Source organism: Pseudorca crassidens, chromosome 1 (assembly GCF_039906515.1).
Source record: "Pseudorca crassidens isolate mPseCra1 chromosome 1, mPseCra1.hap1, whole genome shotgun sequence".
Classification (NCBI taxonomy): domain Eukaryota; kingdom Metazoa; phylum Chordata; class Mammalia; order Artiodactyla; family Delphinidae; genus Pseudorca; species Pseudorca crassidens.
Window position 1 is genome coordinate 66,170,211 of NC_090296.1, and position 13,827 is coordinate 66,184,037.

The window sequence follows — 13,827 nt, forward strand, 5'->3', positions numbered from 1 at the left end:
TAAATACAAAAGACCCTAAATAGCCAAAGCAATTCTGAGAAAGAAAAATGTTGCTGGAGGAATCATAGTCCCTAACTTCAGGCTATACTACAAAGCTACAGTAATCAAAACAGTATGGTACTGGCACAAACACAGAAACACTGATCAATGGAACAGGATAGAAAGCCCAGAAATAAACCCATGCACCTATGGTCAATTAATCTGTGACAAAGAAGGCAAGCATATACAATGGAGAAAAGACAGTCTCTTCAATAAGTGGTGCTGGGAAAACGGGACAGCTACATGTAAAAAAATGAGATTAGAACATTCTCTAAAACCATACACAAAAATAAATACAAAATGGATTAAAGACCTAAATGTAAGGCCAGACACTATAAAACTCTTAGAGGAAAACATAGGCAGGACATTCTTTGACATAAATTGCAGCAATATCTTTTTTGATCCACTTACTAGAGTAATGAAAATAAAAACAAAAATAAATAAATGGGACCTAATTAAACTTAAAAGCTTCTGCACAGCAAAGGAAACCACAAGCAAAATGAAAAGACAACCCACAGAATGGGAGAAAGTGCAAATGAAGTGACCGACAAGGGATTAATCTCCAAAATATACAAACAGCTCATGCAGCTCTATGTCAAAAAAAAACCAACCCAATCAAAAAATGGGCAGAAGATCTAAATAGACATTTCTCCAAAGAAGACATACCGATGGCCAAAGAGCACATGACAAGATGTCCAACCTCACTAATTATCAGAGATATGCAATCGAAACTACAATGAGGTATTATCTCAAACTGGTCAGAATGGCCATCACCAAAAAGTCCACAAACAATAAATGCTGGAGAGGGTGTGGAAAAAAGGGAACCCTCCTACACTGTTGGTGTGAATGTAAATTGGTACAACCATTATGGAGAACAGTATGGAGGTTCCTTAAAAAACTAAAAATAGAACTACCATATGATCCAGCAATCCCACTCCTGGGCATATATCTGGAGAAAACCATAATCCAAAAAGATAATGCACCCCAGTGTTCACTGTAGCACTATTTACAATAGCCAAGACATGGAAGCAAGCTAAATGTCCACCGAATGGATAAAGATGTGGTACATATATACAGTGGAATATTAGCCATAAAAAAGAATGAAATAATGTCATTTGCAGCAAAATGGGTAGACCTAGAGATTATCATACTAAGTGAAGTAAGTCAGACAAAGATAAATATCATATGATATCACTCATATGTGGAATCTAATTTTAAAAATGATACAAATGAACTTATTTACAAAACAGAAACAGACTTACAGATATCGAAAACAAAGTTATGCTTACCAGAGGCGAAACGTGGTGGAGGAGGGATAAATCAGGAGTTGGGATGAACGTACATACACTACTATATATAAGATAGATAACCAAAAAGGACCTACTGTATAGCACAGGGAACTCTACTCAATATTCTGTGATAACCTATATGAGAAAAGAATCTAAAAAAGAATGAATATATGTGTATGTATAACTGAATCACTTTGCTGTAAACCTGAAACTAACACAGCACTGTAAATCAACTATATTCCAATAAAATTAAAACAAATAATAATAATAATATTGTGCTTTCTGATCCATGAACACAGTATAGCGTATAGTGTATAGTATAGTGTTCATCACTCACTTATATAGTTTCTCTCAGTAATATTTTGTAGCAATATTTTGTTTTCAGCATATAGGTCTTCCATATTTTTATTAGATATATCCCTAAACATTTCATATTTTTGCTGCTATTGTAAATGATATTGTTCTTAATTTCAATTTCTGATTGTTAATTGATAGTATATAAAAATACAACTGATATTTATATATTGATCTTGTATCCTACAGCCTTCTTAAATCCTTTATTAGCTCTAGGATCTTTTTTGGAGATTCCATAGCATTTTCTACATAGATGACCATAGAGTTTATGAGTAAGATAACTGTGCTCCTTAATTTCCAAGCAGCATGTCTTTAATTCCTTTTTCTTGCTTTATTTCACTAACTAAAACTTCCAGTGCAATGCTGAATAGAAATGGTGAAAATGGACATCCTTCTTACCATGTTCCTCTTATGTTAGAAGAAAAGTGTTCAGTGTTTTATCACTAAGTTTGATGTAGCTTTTATCAGGAAGGATGTTGGATTTTGGCAAATGCTTTTTCTGCATACCCTGGAATGTAGTTTCCCTTTCTCTTTGTGGTGAACCACACTGATTTTTTTTCAAACTAATTTTGCATTTCTAGACCTCACATGGTCATAATGTGTTATCTATCTTATATACCATTGATTATTTGATAAAAATTTATTAAGAATCTGTTTATCTATATTCATGAGGGATACTGGTCAGTAGTTTTCTTGTAATGTCTTTGAGTAATGCTGAGTTGGGAAGTATTTCTTCCTTTTCAATTTTCTGGAAGATTTTGCGTAAAATTAGTATAATTTCTTCCTTAACTATTTGGGAGACTTTACCCATAAAGCTGTCTAGGCCTGGAGTTTTCTTTGTAGGGAAATTTTAAGCTAATGGTTTAATTTATTTAGCAGATATGGAGCTATTCAGGTTGTGTATTTCCTTTTGAGTAAATGTCTACTGTTTGCAACTTTTAAGGAATTTGTATATTTTATTTAAATAATTGAATTTAATGGCATAAAATTATTCATAATATTTCCTTTATATTCTTTTATATTAGTAGAATCTGTAGTGATGTCTATCTCTTATTCCTGATAATGATAATTTGTTTCTTTTCTCCTTTTTCCCTGATCCGTCTTGCTAGAGCTTTATTAGTTTCATTGATCTCAAAACAAAAAACACCCAGCTTTCTTCCTCATTAACTTTTTTCTATTGTTTTTTCTGTTTTGAATTTCAATGACTTCTGCTGTAAACTTTATTATTTACTTTCTTCTACTTACTTTGTGATTAATTTGTCTTTCTCTAGTTGCATAAATGTGAAAACTAAGATTATTATTTTGGTGGCAAATTTTCGTTGGTACAAATTTTAATATTTTTTCTATTTCTATTCAGTTCAAAATAATCTCTAATTTCCCTTTTTCATTTCTTCTTGGTCCCAGGAGTTGTAGATAAGTGTGTTATTTAGTTTCCTTATATTTGAGGACTTTACCAATATATTTCTAATATTTATTTCTAAACTAATTCCATCATAGTCAGAGAACAGGGTGTAATAAGAATGTTTTTTAAATTTGAGACTTGCTCTGTGGCTCAGAAGAGAGTCAATTTTGGTAGATGTTCTGTCAACACTTGAAAAGGATGTATATTCTCCTGTTGTTGGATGGAGTGTTTTAAATGTCAATTAGGTCAAGTTGATTTATGGTGTGATTCAAGTTTTTTATATCCTTACTGATTTTCTGTCTACTTGTACTATTGATTATTGAGAAAAGTATTGGAATCTCTGCCCCAAATTGTATATTCTTATCTTCTTGTAATTGTATCAGTACTTGATTTATGAATTTGTAAGTTTTGTTACTACAGCACAAACATTTAGTAATGGTGTGCCCTCTTGATTAATTAGCACTTTATCACTAAGAAATATCTTTCTTTATACCTTGTAATATTCTTTGCTCTGAACTCTAATTTGTTTAATATTAATATGGACACTCCAACTCTCTTTTGATTGCATTAGCTTAATATATATTTTTCCATCCTTTTACTTTTAACTTAATTTTTCTTTATAATTAAAATATAGTTCAGTCTTGCTTTTTTAATGCAATCTGTTAATTACTGCCTTTTAACTGGGGGTTTTAGTCCATTTATATTTAACAGAATTATTGATGCATTTGGTTCAGTTTTCTATATATTACATCTGTTCTTTATTCTTATTTTTCCTCTTTTTCTGCATTGTGTGTGATATTTTAAAATGATTTCCTTTTCTTTCCTTTGTTGGCCTATTTGTTATAGCTTCTTGTATTTTTAAAGAATCATAGTATATATTTTATCTTATTTATCTTTAAGTGATTCTATACCATTCTATACCACTTATCCATCTTTAAGTGATACTATATATCTTTAAGTGATACTATACTTAATATACGAACCATACAATTGTATAGTTCCATTTCCTGGCCTTTGTGATATTTTTGTCATATGTTCTACTTCTACATATGTTATAAATCCCATAATACATTGTTATTATCTTGCTTTAAATAACCTATTATCATTTAAAGAGATTTAAATAAGATGAAAAAAGACATTTCATATTAACCCACACAGTAAGTATTTCTAGTGCTTTTCATTTCTCTGTGCAGACTCAGGCTTCCACTAATACCATTTTCTTTTTTCCTGTAAGGGTTTCCCTTAACATTTCTTGCAGTTCTGCTGCTGCTGATTTTTTTTAAAGTTTTGATATCTGAAAACCATTTATTTTTGTTTTCCTTTTTGAATAGTATTTTCTCTGTGTATAGAATTCTGGGTTGTTTTCTTCCAATACTTTAAAGATGTTGTTCCACTATCTTCTGACTTGTATTATTTCTGAAAAAAGTATGCTATAACTCTTCCTTCTTATTCTTCTGTATATAATGTACCTTTTTCCTCTAGATACTTTGAAGATACTCTTATCACTGGTTTTAATCAATTTGAACAGAATACCCCTTGGTGTAGTTTTTTTCATGTTTCTTGTGCTTAAGTTTGGTGACATTCTGAATCTGTGGGTTTATAGTTTTCATCAAATTTGGAAAATTTGGGCCATTATTTCTTCAAAAATTGTTTCTCCCTCTGCCCTTTTTTCAGGGATTCCAATTACATATACATTAGGCTGCTTGAAGTTATCTCACAGCTCACTAATGCTATGCTTTTGTCTTTTTTTTCCTCTTTGCTTCATTTTGGACAGTTTCTATCGCTATGTTTACAGGTTTATGAATTGTTGCTTCCACACTGTCTACTTGGTTGTTAATACCAGCCAGGGTATTTTTTATCTCAGTTATTATAGTTTTCATCTGTAGAAGTTTGATTTTAGACAGATATCTTCAATGTCTCTACTAAATAAGCTCAATATATTTTCTAGTTTCTTGAATGTATGGAATGCAAAAAAAATAACTTTTAACGTTCTTGTCTATTAAATCTATAATATGTCATTTCTGGATTTGTTTCTATTAATTGAATTTTCTCCTCATTTTCAAAGATATTATACTTCTTCTTTGTACACTGGAAGCTTTTGGCTGGACGCCAGACACTATAAATTTTACCTTGCTGGATGCTGGATACTTAGATGCTTATAAGCATTCTTGAGTTTTGTAACTGGGATATAGTTAAATAACTTTGAAAGAGTTTGATCCTTTCAGGTCTTCCTTTTAAGCTTTTTGGGCAAGACTAGAGTAGCATTTAATCTAATTTTGCCTCATTACTAAGGTAAAACTGTTCTTGATACTGTGTCACATGCCCTGTGAATAATAAGGATTCTACTGTGACTGATGGGAAAAGGAACTATTCCCAGCTGTGTGTCAGCTCCAAGGATTGTTCCCTATAATTTTTTCAGGTGGTTTCTTCTGCTGAAGATTTAAAAGGATCCCTCTGCATAGCTCTAGAGTCATCTCTCTGTGCAGCTCTCTCCTCTGTGGTACTATGCCTTGTAGCAACTTTAGCTGCCTTGTCCTCCTCAGACTCCCAGACCTGTCCCCTCAACCCAGGGATAATGCTAGGCTCTGCATGGATTTCCTCTTTGCACACCGTGATCTGAAAACTCTGTCTAGGCAGAAATTTGAGTAATCACAGTATCACTTCAATCATTTCACATCTCTTCATTGCCTGGTATCCAAGGTCTTAAAATTGTGATTTTTCCCAGCTTTTAAATTGTTTCAGGTAGAAGGGTCCTGGTCCTTTACTCAATCCTGGCTGGAAGTGGAAGTCGGCCCATGCATTTTTAGAGGAAGAAGCCCTATGGCCTTTATCAATAAGTTATCTTCTCTTTGCTAATGATTAATATGAGTAGATGTATAAATTATTGGTATGGATTCTTGGTGTTTCCATGGTTGTCTCATATATTTTAATTAGCATCTATTGTAGGAAATGAGATTCAAACTTTTAATAGAAAAAATCCTGATTCTCTATAACTAACACATCACAAATTCAGAACACTATTTTGGCAAGTGGGACGATCTAAGGTAACTCAGGCACATGGTATTGCTAGCCAAAATGTAGCCTGAATCATAGAAAGAAGGCAGGAGACTAGAAATAATAACATATGATTCAAATGAAAATTAGAATTAAAGAGTAAAAAGTATAGACAGAGATCATTTTTTACAGGTAACACAGAAATAAACCAAATAAGTCTGGGAAAAGAGCTTGAATGTAGAAAGGACAAGGTGTAGTGTCAAATAATTACGCAATTTCAAATCTTGATGATAAGGGAGAAAGATGCTTTTGGGTTTTGTCTGTTTTAACTCCCAGAATTTAATATAAGCTCTCTTGCTTTCTTCCAGTTAAAAAAGAGAGAGAGAGATTCATTATTTACCTAGTTAGGAGAAAGAGAGAAGCTTGCTTAATTGACATTTGTACATTTATCTGAATTTTCCTGAATACTATGGAAAGAGTTTCCATATTTTTGTCAGTACTAACTGTAAAGCTTGAAGCGCATAATTACCTCAATAGACCTAGCATCATAGTTATTTGCATATTTGTATTAACTATACTTTTTGAGGAGAAGGAGGATATCTTGTTTACCTTTAAATCTCTAACACTGATTACTATAGAGCATCACTTAGAGAAAATTCACTTATTTAACAAATACTATGGAGTACCTGTTAAGTCCTGCATACTATGTAGGGCTTTTAGGAATGTAAAGGTGAGCAGAAACTGGCGTGCGGCTGCCTTCTTCAGACTAGTGGAGAAGACCAACAGTAATTAAATCATCACACAAACAGATGTAACATGAAAAATGAAGAGCACTGGATAGACGATTAGGTGACATCTCTTATACAGGCTATTTCCAAAGTGACTAAGGAAATTCTACAACACGGAGATAGAATTAGAGCTTCTAATTCTAAGTGCCAGAACGTAGCCCACACTTTCAGAATGACTTTATTCAATACCTCATAGAGAATTTCCTTCAGATATAATTTGAAGAAAAGAGAGTATACCCTGGGGGACTTCATATCATACTTTAAAACTTGGAAAAACTGACCCTACCAGGCAAGAATAAAGGTTAAAAGGTATCTCCTTGGTGATCTCACAAAGGTGAAATATTCACATAGGAACATAACACTCAAAGCCATTTTGTGAGGATATAAACATTGAGAATTAATATAGAAATAGTAACTCCAAACCAAATGCCAGAATGAAACAAAATTTATCAATTGAAAGCTTGTATTCATTCATTTAGCAAATGTCTATTAAACATCTACTATATGCAGGAATGTCCCAGGCCCTGGAAATATAGCAGTGAAAGTCCCTGTACACAAGAAGGGGATGGCATGGGGGTGGGGACATAGGATAAAAAAGCAAACAGACCACTTAGAGGCTTCTGAGTCTCTACAAAGGCAGTGTCCCACATTGGTAAAATACTTGTTTGCCCATCAAAGCAACTTGGACTCTTTACCCAACCAACAGAGATCAGAGCAAGAAATATCTCCAATGTAATGAGGTACATGGTGTTCATTGTATTGCTGGCATTAGTGCCACTCGATACTCTTCTATCCCTTTCTCGAGTGATTTTCAATCTTATTTAGCAAAGAGGACCTTATTTGCTACCTCATCATTCCAGAAAACCTAACATTCAGCAGCCAACCTAAAGAAAAGGGGGTGTTTTGTCCATCTGCAATTTTTATCTACCTCTCTGTAGTAGCTTGAGCCTCTAAGAAGCAGCCAGGGTTTCAAAGCTAAAGCTTACCGCTTTACCACAGAAGTAGGATAAAAATGTCTACAGCTAGTCTGCAGAGATCCAGTCCTGCATCCCTCATCATATGATTTCAAATAAATCTCCAAAGAAACCCAGTTTTGTTTCCTCCAAAGCTTGAATGTTTCCAAAATGTTAAGAGCTTCTCCAGGTGCAGTTGGTTTTTGGGTAAATTTTATTATCACCACTACTATGCTTAGATGTTTCAAACTATAGAATAAAAAATAACCTCTTCTATGCTTTCAAACACTCAGAGAAAAAGAAAGAAAGAAAGGAAGGAAGGAAGGAAGGAAGGAAGGAAGGAAGGAAGGAAGGAAGGAAGAAAGAAAGAAAGAAAGAAAAGAAAGAAAAAGAAAGGAAGAAAGAAAGAAAAAGAAAGAAAAGAAAAGAAAATACTCTAGCTAAATAGCTTCACAACAAATAGGTCATTTCAAGAAAAGACATCCAATTATATAGAATCTGATTACTGGTAATAACTTGGAAGTCTTAAGAAATTTAATGACTTCAGTGCAAAACAATTAAAGTGAACTACTGAGGATAAAATCACCCCCTAGACTCAACATAACTACAGATGCAAAAAGAGTGAGAAGGCTTACTGCTTCATTGTCCCTTCTGTTCCCAGTCCCCAATGCCAAACACATCAGATAACCTAAATATTTAGGTATTGTTAAAATTAGAATTCATAGGAGAAGTCTGTTTTTCAGTGGCAGGATTATTATACTTGATTTTACAATTTTGAATCTTGAACTTTCCAAAGACATAGAACTGATAATATAAATACACAAGAAAAAATTTCCATTGTATGTATGTATGTATGTATGTATGTGTGTGTGTATTTCATTTATGTAAGTCAAACATGAGAATTAGGCCTTCAACTAACAGACACTAACTTCAAGGTCATTTGGGGAATGTAATCTTTTTATCAATAAATCCTCTCCCTTAAGGTTTTCTGGACAAGTGTGTATTCTACATTATAATAAAACAACTCTAGTTATATATATATCTTTCCTTCATCTAGCAACAGCTTTTGCATTTACAGTCAATTTGGAAAATTCTTAAAAGGGGTCCCGACCTCTACCTTGAGCACTGCATTAAAACTCTCAGAGGAAACTTGCTAGTTCTCAGCAGCACAACTGTATTGGAAGGAGCTCTAAGCAGGAGCAATGAAGATTGTTTTACACGTCGATGGTGTTAATTCATATCATGTAAAGAAAAGGTAAACTGTATACTTTGTTGCCTTGTCTGTAAAGCATACACATTGCCCCATATGCTCCGAGAGTGGTAAACCACCTCCAAGCAAAATCTTCATGGGGTATTGTATGATTAATGATATTGTTGGTGAGGTTTACCAAACCTTAGTTTGGTAAGGTTAAGCAAAGTCTCCATATGAATTTTTTAAAAGACAATGAGACTAAAATGCATCTTATCGGTAGGCAAATGAATCTCTGTTGTATGATAAAAGCAGTTTCTTTTAGCGGTTAGAGATTTAGCTAGCAAAACCACTTGTAAGATGAACACATTTTCCAAGCCCTGAAAGAATTTCTTTTTTTTTAAGAAAAATGAGAGAGCATTATGCTTTAAAAAAGAAATCATCACTCACAGGTTCCTTTCCCATCTTCTTTTGTAGCCGTGTTTGCCACTGGACGGCTTGCATGACAATGGCTTCCCACCTTCTTTCAAGATTTACAATGATCAACTGCATGGGCTGGTGGTCCGCGTTCAGATTGCAGGTCTCCCGGTCATCCAGAAGATGTTGGCATAATCGCAGGATGGAGGCCACTCCACGACGTCGCTGCTTTATTTCACAACAGAGGGACTGCAACAGAAAGAGGGACCGATCCATTAGTGTTTCTAGGGCAGATTTCCCTAAAACATAAAACACCCTCTTCCACCGTAATTTTAAATTGTAGTGATATGCTCAGCTGTGAACAATAGGACAAGAAGGACTCTGGAGTTGCCTTTGGATTAGAGATCTTCTACAGACACCCAACTGATGCCAATGAATTTAGATGTATCTCATTCCTCTTCCCTTTTTTTTTTTTAAAACTGACTTCTACATCTAAAATGTTGGGTCCCACTTTGATATCTAGGTGATTAACTTAATGAAATAAAGCATTTATGCCAAACAGGTTGACATGCTTTGATTCAAGGTCACAGGAAACACAAAAGACAGAAAAGTCCTCCAAAAGGAAATGGAGTATTTCCAAATTTACTCCTAGATTCTTTGGAGCCAAAAGTTTACTTTTCTAGGCTGGAAATAAGTTAAATAAGATTGCAAAAAAATTGATATATAACAGCTATTGTTTGAAAAAAATGATAAGCAACATTTCTCTTCCGAAACTTGATTAACAAAGCAATAATGTTCTGAAAACAGAAATTAGGATACTGGATTATTAATGCATTATTTGTTAGTTGCGTGTTTCTTTTAATAGACATTCACACTATTTAAGAAGGATATGCATGCATCAAAGTAAGATTTTGCCCCCAGAAGCATTTGTATTGCTGCAGTGACCCTAAGCTGAACGATTCAAGCAAAATAGTGGGTACACATGTCTAAAAGTATTATATCTCTTCTTTGCCTACGGACAGTGTGTAAGTGATACTCTAATTCAAAGCCTTTGGGAGAAACGATGATTATATCCACAAACATCATTGAATTACTAATCTCCTTCTACTGCCACAATTGGACTGTTCTAACAGTTAACAGATTGCTTATTAATCAACAAGGATACACAAGACAATGCAATTTCATTTAGTGCTAGAGTTTTAATGCCTAAAAGTATTTGTGCTTAAAATGTTAATCTAGATAAGTCTTCATTAGAAGAAGTCTTAAAATGATTAAGTGCAGTTCATTGAAATGTGCAGAGTGGTAGTAGACCAGCAGGTGGACGTCTCATACAGATGTTCCACTTATTGATATAATACATGCTATAGCCATTTAAACAACCCTAACTCAGTAATAGCTGGAATTCTATTATTTCTGTAATGAGAGAACCCTGTGCCTTTAATATTTTTGAATTTTAAATAAGGTGAATGACAAATTCCCATACCTCTATTTACAGCAAAATATGACTAGGAATTTTATTATTCAGTTTATACCAGTACAGCATTTTTTGTTATGTTTCTTGAACTTACCCTTATTTATTTTCCTAGGGATCATTACTATTTTCCTATATAACTCCTGATAGAATGACCAGGTCTGACAAATTTCTTTACTGATGCTATTCATTAGTTCAATGCTGAATGAGGAGAAACCCCTACACATTCAAAGATAAAACTTGAGGGTCTACCAAAGCAATAGGCATTGTTTCCATTACCTCTCCCAATCCTGCTAACTGACCCTCCCCACATGCATTCTCTCTCTTTCTCCTTCTATTTCTCTCTCTCTTTCTCTCTCTCTCTCTCTCTCTCTCTCACACACACACACACACTCCCTTCAATAATTTGCTCTCTTGCTCTAGAACAACTGTCGAGCAAGTCAAACTATCAAGCCCACTTAATATCTGTCATTTTTTGGCCCAATCGTAAACACTTCAAGATAATAATATAGCCAACTGGGATTGATTCAGATGAGTTCTATGAATATACATGTTGAAGATTTTGGGTTTTTGTCTGTGTTTTGTCATTAAATTGTTAAAAATAAAGAGCTAGAAAAATCAAGAGATGTTTCCATGCCACAAAACTGGATCTTGCAAAACTCCATTTTAAGTTGACTAAAATAATGACTGCATTTCTCCAGCCAACAAAAAGTCCCTATGTTTCTTAGCTAAATGAGAGTTTGCCATGGATGACACTAAAGGTATGTGTGGACTTAGCATAGCCACATTAGGTGATATTCACAAAGCAGCCCAAATGGGCTTCATTCACCTCACAGGCATTTTCAAAGTTCTGAAACAGGACATGTGAGGTTGCTAGGGGAAATTTTCAAAAAGGTGATTGGCCATAACTTTTTATTAGTATATAGAATGTATCCAGTATTTAAGTATCCAGATGATCCCCACCCCACATCTTAATGACATTCTATGGGTTTTAAAACTGTGTTAGCTGTTTTTAAAAACTGTTGACACTGTTAACACTCAATATCTGATTTTCAGATCTCCACAATTCTTCAGTTTAAGAAGTTTTAAATATTCAAAGAACTTAGTGTACATTCTAGATTAATTTATTCTATACGCACACTTTGGAAATAACACTACTTATAAAAGGAGAGGAACATTGAGAATTTTACATGGCCAACATACTTTTCAGTATTTTTTTACATCTAAGTGATATAACTGATAAGATAACATTCTTTTACATAAATGTGTTTCCATGACAACCATTAAAATGTACATGCTTATTTATAATCACAAACACATACTAAATAAAATCAGTGCATCTGCTGGTAATGTTTCTTAGAATCAGTAGAGTTCACATTATTTCCATGGTACACTATGCGTAGAGAAATGTTAAATATAACTACATAGGAACAAAATGATTATTATAACTATTTTTGGCTTACATTTTCAGAGAACAGAACAGAAACCCAAGCTAAGCAATCTAAGTAAGGCACAGAAATAAGACAGACTCATCCCTGCCTTCCAGACCTCCTCAAATGTGTATTGCACCTTGCATCTGCCAGGCACTGTTTCAGGCATGGAGCCTTCAAAAAGGAGCAAGTTACTGCTCCCTCTCTCAAGGAGCTGAGAGTCTATTGGAGGTGGACTATACAGTACCAAGAATAATACAGAGAGGTAGGTGCTAACAGAAGTTTGTGCAGGTTGCTATCAGAGGAGTTGTGAAATCTTCAGGGAAACAATGTGAGCCAGATGGTCCAAGTTGGGTGGCTGCGGTTATAAGGACAGAAGGTCCAGTAGCAAGTAGCCTGGGACCCTGGGAGTACCCAGTGTGTTGGAGAAAAGAGAGAGTAAAGCAGATGGAAAAGGAAGTAAGGAACAGAAAAGTTTACAAGGTTTTTCATTTTTGCCAGTTTTGAAGCATTGTCCTTGATATCCAATGAGATCATGTTGGTTCCCAAGCACAGTCATATTGCCTTCCCAGAAAAGTAGAAAGAAAAGAAGTGGGAAAGAAAATGTAAAAAGAAAGAAGGAGAACTAATTATCAATATATCTAAGAGAAAGATATTCCAGATGCTTTTGTATTTAGTTATGTATTTAATTATCATTATTTTTGTACTTAGTTATGTATTTAGTATCATTATTATTTGGTAATCTTTAGGAACTTTTTCCTACAAAGCTATCTCTGTTAGTATGGAGGTCATTGTCTTAGTATCATTTCAGAATCCAATTGTTGGAATATAGGTCGGTGTTCTACTTTTAAGTCTCTAATGACCTATTTAATTTGGTTATTTTACACTTCTACTCAACTTCCTCATGTTACTCAAAAAGCATATTTGCTATAAAAGTTGAGAAGTATATAAAAGTGAAAATCAAAAATTCTAATTTGTTTTTTCCTTTACAAATCTCCAACCCTTTAAACATATCTTTTTGGACATGTTATAAGAGAGCTGCCAACAGACGGAAGATTTTTGCTTTATACTTATAAACGATCAATCTGATTTTCAATTCACCAGTGGTGATACAAAGGGGTGTTTTTGGTTTATGTAGGGCTTGTCTCCTCTCCTGACTTGCTTTATGAACTTCTCTGACTGTTGAAACCACTCATATTGTGGAGCCAAATGTGATGTAACATCATTCCTGCCACTGCCTTCAGTTCAACACCACTGAACGTAAGGCTTCCAATATTGGTAATTTATTCTTCATTATACATTAAATTTATGTATTTATGCACACATATTGCATAGAATGATTATATTTACTTGTACAGTTGACCCTTAAACAATGCCGGGGTTAGGGGTACCAACCCCCAGCACAATCAAAAATCTGATTATAATTTATGTCCAGCCCAGGGTTCCTCTGTATCCAGGGTTCCACATCTGCAAATTCAACCAACGCACTCATCATAGAGTA

General features: G+C 34.1%; 1 protein-coding gene across 9 annotated transcripts in view; it reads right to left on the reverse strand.

Moving 5' to 3' along the window:
• AKAP6 (A-kinase anchoring protein 6) overlaps nt 1-13,827 on the reverse strand; it is a 594,710-nt gene that overhangs the window by 47,757 nt on the left and 533,126 nt on the right. For all 9 annotated transcript variants that reach the window (XM_067737971.1, XM_067737915.1, XM_067737937.1 and 6 more), the window contains one exon: nt 9,459-9,674. In XM_067737971.1, coding sequence (XP_067594072.1) covers nt 9,459-9,674 — 216 coding nt within the window. The remainder of the gene's footprint in view (nt 1-9,458; nt 9,675-13,827) is intronic.